The sequence below is a fragment of the Peromyscus eremicus genome, chromosome 7 (assembly GCF_949786415.1).
Source record: "Peromyscus eremicus chromosome 7, PerEre_H2_v1, whole genome shotgun sequence".
NCBI classification, from domain to species: domain Eukaryota; kingdom Metazoa; phylum Chordata; class Mammalia; order Rodentia; family Cricetidae; genus Peromyscus; species Peromyscus eremicus.
The window spans coordinates 67,289,624-67,305,554 of NC_081422.1; the positions used below are offsets into that span (position 1 = coordinate 67,289,624).

A 15,931-nucleotide genomic window follows, 5' to 3' on the forward strand; every position below is an offset into this window, starting at 1 on the left:
TAGAAAGTAGTCCCCGGCCGGCCAGGCTGTCCACTGCGCCGCCCTCTGCAGCCTCCCTCCGCCCCGGGCTGGACGCGACGCGCGTGGTCCCCGCGGCCTGGCGCGCGCGCGCGGGGGTCCGTGCGCCTGCAAGCGGCGCGTCGCCTCGCCACGCCGGAGCAGCGGGTGCAGCAGGAGCTGCGGGTCCAGGAGAGCAGCGGGAGCAGCGGGCGCGGGCGCACGGCCCGGGAGCATGCCCGCGCAGCCCCGCTGAATGGCGCCTCCCGTGCGCCCGGGGATGCCGCCCCTGCTGCTGCTGCTGTTGCTGCTGCTGCTGCCGCCGCTCGGCTCGGTTCCAGGTGGGCGCGCTCCCAGAGCGAGTGTGCGCGGCCGTGCGCGGGGAGGGGGACGGGCCGGGATGCCCCGGGTGGTGCGGCCGGCCGGGTTCCCTCGGGATGCGCGCTCCGAGCGCTCCGCGGCCGAGGCCGAGTCTCCCCGGGGCCGCTGTCCACTCGCCCTGCTCACGCCATTGTCCGCGCTGAGGCCAGCCCGGGGTTCCGCGTAGCGTCCCGGGCTGCGGCCGCACGTGGTTTTATTTATATTGTTTCCAGAGTGGCAGCCTCGCCGCGCAGGGGGGCGCCGCGATTGCGCGCCGTTTCTAGGGTTTGCAATGGGCCCCTCGGGTCTCGGGGTGGCCGAGCCGGGCGCCCCCCGCTTCCGCAGCTCGAAACTGAGCAAGGAGATGGGAGGGTGGAATTGCAAGGAGAAGGAGCTTGAAAGTTGCGTGGCCCATTTGTGCCCCCAGAGAGGCAGAGAGGAAGGTGTCTGGATAGAATTTACTTGCTGCATGTAGGTCTTTGAGGTCTCGGCAGGAGGTTCCTGAAACCTTCAGATTAGCCTTGCATAAACTTGCATAAATTTATTTATCTCCCTTTCTTCAATCTTGGTTTCTTCAAAGACGGAAACCTGTAAAGTGAATGTTAGGGGAAGGAGGAGAGGATTTGAAAAGGTGTTAAGGGGCTTGACTTTTTTTTATAAGTTACAAGCACTGCTTTTTCTTTCTTTTTCCCTTTTTCTTTTTTTTCTGGAAAAGTTAGTTTCAGTTAGCAAGAGAAAGGATCAAAGTAGGATGCAGCTCAGAAACACAATGGGCGTCTTCCGGAGTGGTTGCAGGCTGCATGGGGCTGTTGGGGTTAGCTGTCCTGGGCAGATCTTAGTGGAAGTCCAGAGCTCCAGACTCTGGGGTTTTTCAGGATCTGTCTTGATCGGAAACAGATAAATCATTGCTGTGTATTTGTAATCTGGGCTTCAAACTGAGCAGGAGAAGTGTTTAAAAAAAGATAAAGTCTCCCACCAAGACCCCTAACTTTATGTTGGCCCAGGTCAACGTGCTTTTGCTCTAAATGGAAGAGGCAACACATGCCTTATTCTGGGGGACCAGGGGCTTGTGTGTGCTTGGATAAAGCATTTCCTCTGCTCTGATAAAAATGTGTATTGGTTGATTAAGCAATCTCCTATCCCTATTAGACAGTAAGGACCAATTAGTCACGCATTTTTTTCCAACAGTTGGTAGCTCGAAAAAAGTGAAATAAAGGTTTCCTAATCCGATCACCCACTGAGCACAAGCAGCCAGAGTTACCAACTTTTCAAAGTCTATTGTGTGTCCTTTAAATACCTAGCTGGCTTGGCAGAAATGAAGTAAATGGATTTCTTTTAAGGAGAGGAGACAGCATCCCTGCCGTAAAAGGGCAGATAGGAAAAAAATGCAAACTTGTAATTTGTCACAAAAGATAAACGTGCTTCCCAAAGGAGTAGGTGCCGGGTTTTCCAAAAACACTTCAGGAGACAAGGAAATAAACTCGCTTGTTCACAGAGTTGGAGTTTTGCTAATGATTTCTTGTAAAATTAGACTTTTATGACTTAACCCTGTTCAAGATCTTTTTTGACAAGCTTGTAAAAGTAGCATATGGCTTGTGCTAGTGAGTTCTGATGATTTTGGATCTCTGGCCAGAAACCTGAGAACCAAATTCTTAGGCTTCATAGAAGGTATCCGAATCTTCCTATGTTTTGAGTGTAGACATTGTAAAAGGCGACCTCTCCGACTTGTTGAAAGGGTTTGCAGTTGCTAAGGTCCTTGGAAGTTAACCATCGTGGCTGGAGAAAGTGCCTTATACCACAAATACGCGTTTTTCAGTTGCGTGCTAGATGACTTTATACCTGTAATTCTGGATATATCCCTTTCTCCCTTTTTCTTTGCAGGAGTGTGGAGCTTTAGCGAACTGTTTTTCATGAGAGAACCACAGGATGTGACTGTCACAAGGAAAGACCCGGTCCTTTTAGATTGCCAGGCTCATGGAGAAGGTCCCATTAAGGTCACGTGGTTAAAAAATGGAGCAAAATTGTCCGAAAATAAACGGATCCAGGTTCTCTCTAACGGCTCTTTGTACATGAGTGAGGTGGAAGGCAGGCGAGGAGAGCAGTCGGATGAAGGATTTTATCAGTGCTTGGCAGTCAACAAATACGGAGCCATTCTTAGTCAGAAAGCTCATCTGACGTTGTCAAGTAAGTGTTTCAGTTCTTCTTGGCGGTAACAGTTTTCACGGTTACAAGGTTTTTTTTTTAATTGGCTTATGAGTAGCACTAAAATCATACATGGGCTAAGAATTTTACCAGAGATGATACATACAGCTGGCGCTGATGAAGACGTGCAGAGAAATCTGCAACAAGCTTGAGTTGTCGGGAACTAAACGCAAATTAGACTTTGAAAATGCCAGGTGACGATCTTCATTTCAAATGTTGCACACTGTAAGGATTACGGGAAGACGTTTGGCCAGTACAAACAAAGCCGTTGTTAAAATTTCAGTCTTTGGGAATTCACTGAGTGGAAACAATCCCAAGCAAGTCTTTCTGCTGGGTGGCTGGCTCTTGAGTGCTAAATCTTTCTTACAGCCCAACCTTCTATCTCTCATACATAGATCACCCATGTTGCTTTCTGATTGTCAGAGAGGGAGGACATTGGTCAGTAACTCTCAAGCCTTTGAAGTATGTTGCGTCTTTTCCAGCTGGGAGGGGAGATCAAGGCCCTTTCTGTAGTAGGCCTAATGGAATTAAAACAGATCTGCTCATTTATTTTCTCCAGTTTTCATAAAGTCTGTTGTCTAAGACTTTGTATTAACGTCATCCAAGCAACTGTCAGCCTTATGATCCACTGGGTGGTGGTTGACCTCCGTAACTGCTAGGTGTCAGGACCAGCCTAGGACAGGTAGGGGAACTCTTTCAAGTCACCACCTCTTCATGTGACCAAGCAACAAACACTCCAGGAAGTGGGATGCTGGAAAGCGTTTAACAGTTCTGGCTGTGCTCTTGGCCTCCGAAGGGCAGATCTTTGCACCATACACACACTGACCCGTTCACCAAGTGTACAACGGGGAGAGCACGTTCTGGAGATAACCACATAACCTCTAGGGAGTGCGTTATCCAAGATCTCCACTCCACAGTTCAAGCTTGGGAGATTGGCTTGGAGTTTCCCAGGTGACTTAACTACAGCTCAGGGGCATGTGTCTGCTGCACTTAGAGAGGTAATTGATGTAATTGTGTGGTGATGATGAATTGTAGAAAATAACCGCAAGCAGAGTGATATTTGTGTTCAACTATGTTGGCAAATTAGAGACGCTTCCAAGCCTCGCCCCACCCCCACCCCTGCCAAAGAAGAGCATAACCCCGAAAAGATTTCTGATAAACTCCACCCCCAAGACCCCCTGCTGTTTTCTTTGGCTTTGATCATTGGCCATTGAAATCTTTCTTTCACTGAGTACTAGTTTCGCTGTACAGTATCACTTTGAGGAGAATGTGCATTTTAGCCTTACGCTCTGTTCACTTGAGTCTTGTGTAATGTACAATCACTCTGCGATTCTTCTTTTCCTGTGTTTTCAGATTCGTGGAATCATTTTTTTTTTTTTCATGCCAAGGAACTATAGTTTGTGTTGCCTTTGTGGGGAAGAGGGTGGTGGAGGGGAGTGGACAGGGTTTAAAAGACAAACATTTATCAGGACCACACTTGCTTCCAGGACCTCCTGAGAAGCCTGACAGAATCCCATAGCTCACCCAGCTTTCTGACTCCATAAATAAAATCTGAAATGAAGCAAATATTACTAACAGGGGCTGGGTTTTTGATGAAGTGTTGGAACATGTGTTTAGCATGCATGAGTGTCTGGGTTCAGTTCTAACCTCCTAAACCACCCCCCCAAAACAAACAAACAAACAAAAAAACCAAAACAACCCAACCAATCATTCAAAAAACTTTTAACATTTTGAGTACCTTAACATTTTTCTATCTTTAAAATTATCTTTAATAGTACCTATTTGCGTATTAATCACTTTGCGAAGTATTGTGGAAAGGGGATGACCTAATCTTCATGTTATAAATATAAAACTTTGGATTGAAAAATCTAGTGTGGCACATAGCTGTGATCCCATCATGTGGATGGCTGAGGCAGGAGGGTAGCGAGTTCTAGGCCAGTTCGGACTGTATATCAAGGCCCTGTCTTAGAAACGTTTATTTACCTGCCCCCCACCCCCACCCCCAGCCATCTCACAGACCCTCAGAAACAAACAAAACTTCCCAGATGAACTGCTTAGATGGGGTACTTTCATCCAGTCACGACTATGGATTTTAAAACAAGAAAGCACAGCGGATTTAAATTTAGATTTTTTTCTTTAGAAATGAGAAAGGCTCTCCGCGATCCTGGAGTCACACAGTTTTGTCGTCTAAGAGGCCGTGTCTTGTGATGGCCTTTAATCGCTCTTCCTGTGCAGATGTTATCCAAAGTGAGCAGGAAGAGAGGAGCATTAAGTGGGCATTCTGTTGTCTCTGTGTTTTCAAAGCTAGTTCTTCCACTTACTGATAGCAGCGGGGTACAAGTGTGTGCTTTTTGTTTCCTGAGGAATTTTATGAGCGAATGCATCTTTTGGTTTAGCGGTGGTAGCAGCTACCTGTAATCTAACACTTTAATCTGTGCCACTCTGGGGTTTTTTAACACACTGGCTGAGTCTTAGTTTCTGAATTTAGCAGCTAGAAGCGGAAAGTTGCACTCTGGGCCAGAATTCCATTATTCATGTGTAAATTAGGAATCGGCAAGGTTAAAAGGTTAGGCGCTGGCCGGGGTGAGGTTTACCCTGTGATAAAGAGCAGATGACCCTCATTCATTGGCCCCAGCTTTCATGTGGCTCTTCTGCAAAGTTGCTTATTGCCATGAATTGTTCTTGAGGAATGCAGAATTCGAATGCGAGCAGGCCCTTCCTTAAGTGTCTCTGTGGGGCCTTATCTCGCAGCACATCAGCGCAGGGCTCTTCCCCAAGGCCTGGAGGCTTGGCTTTCCGGTTGTGCACCCAAGCACAAAAGAATGTGTCTAGCTTACTTTGGCCAAGGCATCCCGTTTTTGAAAGGAAAACATAGGGTTAAAGTAATATATAGCTATTTTTTAAGTAATCCTTTGTATTGATAGCCATTTTCTTGTCCCCTTTTTACATTTTTCATGTAATTAGAAAAGAGAGGGGAAGGATGTGGGGAGCCCAGTTGCATATAATGCTAATCAGATCATTAAAATAGGGCCTAGAAATGTAAATAGGCTAAGTTTTAGTACATCGAAATTTCACCTACTTGAGTGCTAAGTCTTTCTTATATAAACACTGCAATTAAAATATTTTAGGAATACCAAATGACCAGAGAGCTGTCTTGATGATCCTTGAGTCCTTAATGCTGGCGTAAGATAAATCTCATAGGAAAACATTAGTGTGCTTTAAACAGTCTCATATTTCAACAAGTTTAAATTAAGATAAGGCAAGTAAAGGAGGAGGCGGCCGGGCGGGCGTATGCTGTGATGTGTAAAAGTCTGGCAAGCAGCGGACTGAACAGGAAGCTCGCTGTTTGTTTCCTTTTCATAAAAGGTGGAAATTGAAGCCTCTGGATAGGATGAGAGCACATAGGAATTCTCTCAACTTCATAATGCTTCTTAAAAATTTGAGGTTAATTTTAGCCACACTGAAGTTGTCTAGGCAAACCATTTCTATGACTTTTAAGTGGCAAGAAATCATTGCCTTTAGTAGGACATGTTTTTCATGAATAACATGCAACTGCTTCAGTTTAAGGTTTTTATTTTGTGGGTGTAATTTAACAATTATTACCTAAAGTTTACTTTGAAATGTAAAGAACATTAAAAGCATTTAAAATAGCGGGGCGGTGGTGGCGCACGCCCTTAACCCCAGCACTTGGGAGGCAGAGGCAGGTGGATCTCAGTGAGTTCGAGGCCAGTCTGGTCTACAAGAGTTCCAGGACTGTTACACAAGAAACCCTGCCTCGGGGGGGGGGGGGGGGGGGGGGGACGACGGGACAAAACAAAACAACAACAACAAAAAAAAAATTAAAATAATGTTTGGAAAGGGGGATGGTGAGTTTGTAGACTTCCAGGGGGCGTATCTTATCTATGAGACACACAAGCTCTTAGCAGTCACCTGCCCTAATTCAGCAGTTCTAACGTGGATCTCAAAGTCATATTTTGAGAGACCAATCTGCCAACCCTGTAAAAATAAGGCTAAGTTACTGCTTCCCGATATCCTAGAGAGTGTGTGGGTTGAACGATCTGTTTAAATTCCCTTCAGTTGTCCTGGATACGTGACGTCAGCTCAGTAAAAGCTGCACACACCTGGTCCTGCAGGCGTCTCCGCAGCCAGGCTGCCCTCTGAAGATCTCTCTACTTAAGGTCTGCTTATCAGGGGCCTGATAATCTGGGGCAGGGAACCAGTTTTTCCGAGCTGATGTGTGATTCTCGTCTCATTTTCTGCCTCTGGTAACACTAGCTCCCTCTTTTCAAAGTGGGTGGATTTTTTTTTTTCTTTTTTTTGAAGCAAAGCAGGATCCAGCAAGAGGGTAGAGTTCTATGTGTTTTGAAGACACACACACACACACACACACACACACACACACACACACAAAACCCCCACAAATGTGTTTGTTTTATTTCTCCCCGTTTGTAAAATGAAATCTCAAAAGGGGCCTGGGTCTATACACTTTTGGTCAGCTGTCTCTGATGATTCCGAAGAAAGATCTTCACAGCCAAGGGCTTGTTTGTACAACCCCTGGGCATCTGTGCTCTCAAATTTAACAGCTGGGCCTGTCCAGGAAGCCCCCAGCAATTCAAGAGACCAGCAGAAAACTAATCTTTGAAGCAAGGCTTTAGATTTAATTCATATTTCAGCTAATAAACCAGATGCCTTTGCGGTTACCTCTGGGAAAGCCATATTTTTAACTGCGGGTAGAAGACAAGGTCTTATCTTATAGCCAGAGTTGTTCAGCCAGGGTCGCTGCTGGTAAACTAGGATTCAGCTAGTAAACTGATGAAGACTTACTTGCAGAATAATCAGCCATGTTGAGTCATGATTGCTCTCTTTAAAAAATATCTATATTTTTATTTTATGCCTATGGATGAGTGCCTGCCTGCCAGTCTGTGCACTGCATACATGCCTGGTACCCATAGATGCTGCCAGATCCCCTGAAACTGGAGGGTGTTTCAGACAGTTGTCAGCATCTTGATGTGGGTGTTGGGAACTGAACGCTGGTCGCCTATAAGAGCAGCAAGTGGGGCTGGAAAGATGGCTCAGAGGTTAAGAGCACTGGCTGCCTTCCAGAGGATCCGGGTTCCATTCCAGGCACCCGTATTGCAGCTCACACCTGTCCGTAACTCCGGTTCCAGGGCTTCTGACACCCTCACACAGACACACATGCAGGCAAAACACCAATGATCATATTAAAAAAGAAAGAGAGAAAGAAAGAAAGAAAGAAAGAAAGAAAGAAAGAACGAAAGAAAAAAAAGGCATGTGTGGTGCCTCACACCTGTAGTCCCAGCACTCAGGAGGCAGAGGCAAATGGAGCTCTGTGAGTTCGAGGCCAGCCTGGGATACAAAGTGAGTTCTAGGACAGCCAGGACTGTTACACAGAGAAACTCTGTCTTGAAAAACCAAAAAAAACAAAATTAAACAAAAAACAAGTGCTCTTCGTTGCTGAACCATCTCTCCAGCCCCTCTGCTTGAATTCCTAAAAACAACTTTGATGACTTGAGTTTAAAAAAAATTCTAAAAACATCTCACATAAGTCTGTTGTAATACTTTGAGTTTATGTCGCCTGGCCCCTTTGCTACAGCTGTCTTTAAATTCATTGCTTACACCTTGGTAAGTAAGATAGGAAGCAGGGCCGGGCGGTGGTGGCGCACGCCTTTAATCCCAGCACTCGGGAGGCAGAGCCAGGCGGATCTCTGTGAGTTCGAGGCCAGCCTGAGCTACAGAGTGAGTTCCAGGAAAGGCGCAAAGCTACACAGAGAAACCCTGTCTCAACACCACCACCCCCACCCCTGCAAAAGAAAAGAAAGGAAGCAGCTAGCGAGGCGGTTGTTGGCATACTGTTTGCTGTTCCCGAACCTGGCAGCAGGCAGACACAGCTCGAAGAGGGAAGTAGTTGGTGGAGATGCTGGGTAACACACGACAAGAGGTACCACAGCCTCTCCGGTGCTGTGGTGCTGGCAGGCTGTGCGTGCAGAGGGTGGAGGCGGCACCCTGGCAAAGATCTCCTCTCACACTGACCTTGCAAATTCTTTCCTGACTTTTAAAAAATTCCTTACTTTTTTTTTTCATTAAGAAAAAAAACAAAGAACCTCAGATTCTTAGAAACCGCTTTTGATGAACCTTAAAAAGCCAAATTCTTACAGACTAAGCCGAAGGCATGAATTTAAGATGTTTGTTTTCTTGGTTTCTGGAGGGCTCGTCCTTTCCGGAGTGTTTATAGATGTGTGTTGGACTGCGTAGGCAGCGGTTAGATTAACCAAGAGACTGTGGAGAATGTGGGCACTGTTTCACACCGATGTCCTCACTTGGGTTAGTGCTGGGCACTGTGGAAAAGAGAGTCTTTTTTAATGCTTTCTTTAGGAAACTACAGACATTTAAATTATTTATTTATTGATTGATTGTTTTTCAAGACAGAGTTTTTCTATGTAGCCCTGACTGTCCTGGAACTCACTCTGTAGACCAGGCTGGCCTCGTACTCACAGAGATCTGCCTGCCTCTGCCTCCCGAGTGCTGGCATTAAAGGCCTTTGCTGGCTGTGTGGCACTCATTTTTATTTTTAGAATTTATTTGTTTATTTCATGTGTATGAGTGTTTTTGTCTTCATGTATTTCCGTATACCATGTGTGTGCCTGGTGTCTGTAAGTCTTGAAGAAGGCATTGGATCTTCTGGAATTGGTGTTACAGGCAGTTGTGGGCTGCCGTGTGGGTGCTGGGAATTGAACCCAGGTCCTCTGCAAGAGCAGTCAGTGCTCTTAACCACTGAGCCATCTCTCCAGCCCCTAGTGCAGTTACTTAAAAATTTTCTTTCGTGGTACTGCTTTATACTGTGTGTGTGTGTGTGTGTGTGTGTGTGTGTGTGTGTGTGTGTGTGTATTAGTGTGCCTGTGTAGGACAGAAGTGTCTTTCTCAGATGCTGTCTGCCTCTTTTGGGGACAGGGTGTCTCATTGTCCTGGAGCTTGCTGGGACAAGGCAGGGCTGGCTGGTCAGTGAGACCCAGGGATCTGCCTCTCTGCGCCTTGGTGCTGGGATCACAGTGTGTGTCTCTGTGGCTTTTTTTGTAGAGTTGGGGTTCAAACTCATGATCTCACACATGACTGGTGCACACTTGACTGGTATACACTTTACTGGTTGTGTGCTCTTCCCAGCTCCATGAGGACTACTTGAGATAAGTCATATTCTTTTGCAATAATCCTCCTAAATATAAGCCTTCTTACTGTTTTATAGGTTTTTGTTTTGTTTTGTTTTTGTTTTTTTGAGACAGGGTTTCTCTGTGTAGTTTTGGTGCCTATCCTGGATCTCCCTCTGTAGACCAGGCTGGCCTTGAACTCACAGAGATACGCCTGCCTCTGCCTCCCGAGTGCTGAGACTAAAGGCATGTGCCACCACCGCCCGGCCCTGTTTTACAATTTTTAATGAAAAATTATGATAGCTTTATTTAGTTGTGTGTGTCTGCGTATATGAGATATCATGCACGTAGAGATGAGAGTCAGGGGACAAGTGGCCTCATTTGTTGTCTCTTCCATTCTGTGGGTACCGGGGATTGAACTCAGGCCCTCAGGCTCGGTAGCAGGCCATTTACTCTGCTGAGCCATCTTACTGGCATTTATTTTGCAATTTTTAGTGATACTCATACCATAGTAAAACTCAGGGACATGTCATCTGTGCTACCAGCCACCCCCAGGCCTCAGTAAAGTGTCTATAAAGGTATTTCTGGTTGTGGGTAACATTCTCAGAGTTCCTAAGCTTTGGCATAGTTCGAAATTTTGGCCGGATAGTGGCTCATGGTGGTGTTATCTGACGTCTTCCATGCTGTGTTCCAGCATCCCTGGCCTTTTAGTCCCTCCCAGTCCCTCTGTGACAGGCAGAAAAACCCAGACACTTCTGTTTGAGGACCACTGACACTTCTGCGGGGTAGAAGGAAACTCCTACCCAAGAGAGTGTCTTGGGGTGTTCTGTGCGTTGTGGCATTGACAGGCCCCAGAACGTTGGCTGCGTGGTAGCATGTGGGTGAATGGTAAACACAACACGAGTCTCTCCCTTCGTGTGAATCAGCAGTACCCTCCTCTTGTTTTCTTTTTTTTTTTTTTTTTTTTTTAGGTTTTTCGAGACAGGGTTTCACTGTGTAGTTTTGCGCCTTTCCTGGAACTCACTCTGTAGACCAGGCTGGCCTCGAACTCACAGAGATCCGCCTGGCTCTGCCTCCCGAGTGCTGGGATTAAAGGCGTGCGCCACCACTGCCCGGCAAGGATGGTAGCATCTTGAGAGGGCCCCAGGGTCAAGTAAAGGGGAAGGCACTGGGCCTGACTGGTGTTTACCAGCACACAGGGAAGTTTGCAGACAAAATTTCAAGTGATTGTTTCTAAAATATTTGTTTTAGATTACTCACTAGCAGCAGGAATCGTAGATTTCAGATTTTTTCTTTCTCAAGGTGTCGTGTGTGTGTGTGTGTGTGTGTGTGTGTGTGTGTGTGTGTGTGTGTATGTTCCATGGGTATGCCTGTGGATACTTGTGTTTGCCTGTGCTTGGAGAGGCCAGAGATCAGTATCTAGTGTGTTCTTTAGCCTCTTCCCACCTGTTTTGAGACGTGGAGACTCACTGAACCCAAAGCTCGTTAATGGTAGTCTGGCTAGCCAATGAGCCCCAGAGACGCTCCCATCTCTATCTCTCTGGCTCTGGGGTTACAGTGTGCGCTGTTCTACCTGGTGTTTATGTGTGGGGGGGAGATCTGAACTTGGGTCCTCACACTTGTGCAACAGACACTTGACTCTCTGAGCCATCTCTTCAGCCCTAAATCTTTACTCCATGAGATTTTGTTCGGCCCCATTATACCAGAACCATTTAAGTCCCTGAGAAGAAAATTAAAGTAACTTGGCTAGTATTTAATCATGGGAGGTTTAAAGCCAAATCTAGATAATTTAGATATTGTGTTTTATTTTTTTATGTTTATTTTTGCAGTAGTAGGGATTAAACCCTGGACCTTCTCTATAGCAAGAACTCACTTTGCCAACATCTGATAGTTCTAGCTTGACTAGAACTATTTTCTTTTCCTTTCTTTCTTTTATGATTTATTTTTATTTATGTGCATGGGTGTTCGCCTGTGTGTATGTGTGTGTACCGTGTGCATGCAGTTCCCTGAGAGGCTGCATGAAGGGTTAAACCCTCTGGAGCTGGAGCTGTGGGCAGCTGTGAGTTGCCCAGGTCCTTGAGTGCTCTTCGTGAGTCGCGTCTCCAGCCCCTCCAACCCCAATTCTTAAGACTCTAGAAGTGTTCAATTCTATACGGCTATGCTTCTCTGAAAGTTTGCATATGTGGAATACAATTTTATAAAAATTAATTCTAAATTCTGATGTGTATCGATTCAGCATTTTAAAAATATAGTTAAGCCTTTCTCTTGAGAGCTTTGTGTAGAACAGGCGAGACTGCTGCCCTCAGTTTCCATTAGTACGGCAAGGTTTAATTTTCCCCAGCCTTCCGTCTAAATTAGTGTGAGCCCCTTTGATTGGGTTTAAAGTAATTCAGATTAAAATATTGACCTCAAAGTGGATTTAGAATAGGAAAAAAATGTTTTGATGTCAGCATTAAAAAAAAAAAAAGGCTGAGCTTGGTAGTGCGTGCTTTCAATTCCAGCACTCAGGAGGCAGAGGCAGGTGGATCTCTGTGAGTTCGAGGCCAGTGTGGTCTGTAAAGGGACAGCTGGGGCTGTTACCCAGAGCAACCCTATCTCAAAAAAGGGTGTGTGTGTGGCACAACTTTTCTTAAGATATATTTTTTTTTATACCAGTTACTGTTTTCTGAATAAATTGAATGGTAAAAAGTTGTTAGCCAGGTGATGATGGTGGTTGGTGGTGCCGAGCCATAAATCTTAGCACTTGGGAGGCAGAGGCAGGTGGATCTCTGAGTTTGAGACTAGCCTGGTCTACAAAGTGAATTCCAGGACAGCCGGGGCTACACAGAGAAACCCTGTCTCCAAAAACCAAAACCAAAACAAACAAACAAAATTGTGCGTGCGTGCGTGCGTGCGTGTGTGTGTGTGTGTGTGTGTGTGTGTGTGTGCCACAGTGCACCCGTGGAGGACCAAAGACACCTTGTAGGAGTCAGTTCTCTCCTTCCACCACGGGGGTCCTCGTTGGAACTCAGGTTGCCAGGCTTGGCGGCAGGTGCACGACTTACCCACTGAGTTTTCTGTGTCCCCAGAAATTCCCATTCATGTTCTAACTTAGCAATTAAAAAAATCCACCTTCGAGTTCATTTATTTGTTATTGCTGTGTTTGTGTGTGTGAAGGCATGTGTGTGTGTCATGCTAGAGACCACATGACATCTTGTAGTGGTTGGTTCTCTTGTTTCATCGTGTGGGTCCTGGGGTTTGAACTCAGATCTTCAGGATTGGCTGCCCCATCTCACCAACGCAGGTAGTAATGTCTTTAACATAATTTTAGTGGAAGGACTGTGTTGACTAAAGCTGTGTGACTGCCAAAGGCTTTTTTTTAGATTTATTTATTTATTATGTATACAGTGTTCTGATGCACATATCCCTGCAGGCCAGAAGAGGGCACCAGACCTCATTACAGATGGCTGTGAGCCACCATGTGGTTGCTGGGAATTGAACTCAGGACCTTTGGAAGAGCAAGCAGTGCTCTTAACCTCTGAGCCATCTCTCCAGCCCGCCAAAGGCTTTTTTGAAGCTGTCTGAGTATCTAAGTGACAGGATATGATTTCTTAAATGTTTTTTGTTTTGTTTTGTTTTTAAGACAGGGTTTCTCTGTAAACCAGGCTGGTCTCAAACTCACAGAGATCTACCTGTTCCTGTCTCCCAAGTGTTAGGATTAAAGGTTGTGCCCGGCTTTGAGTTTTAATTTTTATTTTATGTGTACAAGTGTTTTGCCTGCATTCGGGTCTCCTTGTGTGGAAATAGGTTTTTTCATATTCAAGTAGTTATTATCAAATCCACACTGGAGAAAAGGGAATGTAACAGAATTGACACTGAAATTGAAGATGTTTCTCTTTTATGTCGTACGTATTTGTGGTGCGTGTGTGTGTGTGTGTGTGTGTGTGTGTGTGTGCGTGCGCGCGTGCGCGCGCGCGCGCGCGCGCGCGCGTGCACATGTGAAGGCCAGAGGTTAGTGTTGGGTGTTTCTGATCATTCTCCCACTTGTAAGTTGAGACAGGGTCCTCTGTTTGAGCTTGCACACACATCCTAAATAAAGTAATTATTTATAATACGTAGGATGAAACAGGGAGGTTTAGATGGAAACTGCTGGGCCGGAGAGATGGCTCAGTGGTTAGCTACTCCAGCTCTTCCAAGGACCCCAGTTTTATTCCCAGCACTGGCGTCAGGTAGCTCACAGCCACCTGTAACCCCAGCCCCAGAGTATTGTGACACCTCCATCTGGCCTCTGCCGGGTCCCACACACACGTGGGCATACCTGTACACAGACACATAGATTCACATAAGAACAAAATCGGTGACGCTTTCGTGTTTGGGTGGATTTGAGAACTGCCCTGTGTCCTTCCTTTTCAATCTGTCAGACCCCTGTAGCCTTTCCTGAAGAACAGTAGTGACGAGCTTCCTCAGCTTCGTTTGTCTGGAAAAACCAACGAAACAAAACAAACAGCAACAACAAGAAGGTATTGAGTGTTTTTCTCCATTGACCATCCTTTTATTAGCGGCAGAGTCTCTCACTGAAGCCAGAGCTTGTGATACAGGTAGTGTAGCCGGCCAGGTACGTTGGGGATCCCGTCTTTGCCTCCCAGGCGCTGGGATTGCAGGTGGGTGGCTACCCTTGCCCAACGTTCTTGTGGTGCTGAGGATCTGAACTCTAGACCTCACTCCTGCAGAGGGTGCAGGTTAACTAGTTTTTGTCAATTTGATACAAGTTGGGAGTCGCCAGGAAAGAGGGAGTCTCAAGAGAGGGATTGGCTCCTTCCGATTGTCTGTAGGACATTTTCTTTTTCTTTCCTTTTTTAAAGGGTCTTTCTTTCTTTCTTTTTTCTATCTTTGTTTTATGTGCATTGGCGTTTTGTCTGTGTGAGGGTCTCGGGTCCCCTGGAACTGGTGTTGCAGACAGTTGTGAGTTGCCATGTGGGTGCTGGGAGTTGAAGAACAGCCAGCATTCTTAACCTCTGAGCCATCTCTCCAGCCCCGTGTAGGACTTTTTCTTGATTAATGATTGATGTGGGAGGGCCCTGCCCACACGGGGTGCTGCCATCCCTAGGCAGGTGGTCCTGGGTTCTGTAAGAAAGCGGGCTGAGCAAACCAGGAGAAACAAGCATCTAAGCAGCTCTCCTCCAGGGCCCCTGCTTTGGTTCCTACCTTGAGTTCCTTCCCTGACTTCCCTCCGTGATGGAAACCTGAGAGTTGGAAGATGAAATAAACCTTTTCCTCCTTAAGTTATATTTATTTTTTTTAGGTTTTTTGAGATAGGGTTTCTCTGTGTAGCGCTGGGTGCCCTGGAACTCGCTTTGTAGCCCAGGCTGGCCTCGAACTCAGAGATCCGCCTGCCTCTGCCTCCCGAGTGCTGGGATTAAAGGTGTGCGCCACCACCGCCCGGCTCAAGCTGTTTTTTGTCAGTGTTTTCTCACAGTAACAGAAAGCAAACTCGGACCCAGCCCTGATTCTGGTGTTCCTGATCTGAGTGACCTGGTAAGTGGTGTAGCCATCAGCTGAGATGGAGAATGCAGGGGCAAGGTCATGAAATGTTAGTTTTAGGTGCCTGGCATGGGTTGTCCTGAAAAACATCCAGGAATCAAGCACAATGTGCAGGCAAGTGGCCCGCAAGCTACAGAGATCCTTCTGTCTGTCCACCCCGACTGGTACTGGAATTACAGGTGCCTATGGCCACAGCTGGCTTCTTCGTGGGTTCTGAGGATTTGAAATCTAGTCCCTACGCTGGTGTGGCGAGCAATTCCCCACCCTGTCTTGATACTGTTTTAAAAGGCGAAATCATACTACTAAGCTATGATTTAGTAAAATAATATCTTAGAGTTTTTGTAGACAAATCCTTTCTGGGCTGTACATAAAGGGGGCAGTGGCTGGGCAGTAACCACAGTCTCGCCCCACATTTGATGTTTCTTGACCATTCCAACAGTGTCAAAATAATTATCAGAAGCTTAGGTGATGTCAGGTACATGGTTAAACTGCCAATACATTTTATGTGCATGAACGCTATACAGTTCTGCCTGGGGGCACATGCTACTTAAAACTAGTGCCGACGGAGTATGTGAAACCCTTAGCAAGCTCCATTATTTGTTCATTGACGTCTTCTTTGCCGCCCTCCATTAAACTGACCTTCTGAGTGCATTTTTAGAACCTTAGCCTGTCAGCTTAGGAGGGAAAGCTAG

At 46.2% G+C, this 15,931-nt stretch overlaps 1 protein-coding gene across 1 annotated transcript in view; it reads left to right on the plus strand.

Moving 5' to 3' along the window:
- The first annotated feature begins 253 nt into the window (after nucleotides 1–253).
- Prtg (protogenin) overlaps nucleotides 254–15,931 on the plus strand; it is a 107,758-nt gene continuing 92,080 nt past the window's right edge. Inside the window, exons 1-2 of the mRNA XM_059269052.1 lie at nucleotides 254–338; nucleotides 2,239–2,541. Coding sequence (XP_059125035.1) covers nucleotides 254–338; nucleotides 2,239–2,541 — 388 coding nt within the window. The remainder of the gene's footprint in view (nucleotides 339–2,238; nucleotides 2,542–15,931) is intronic.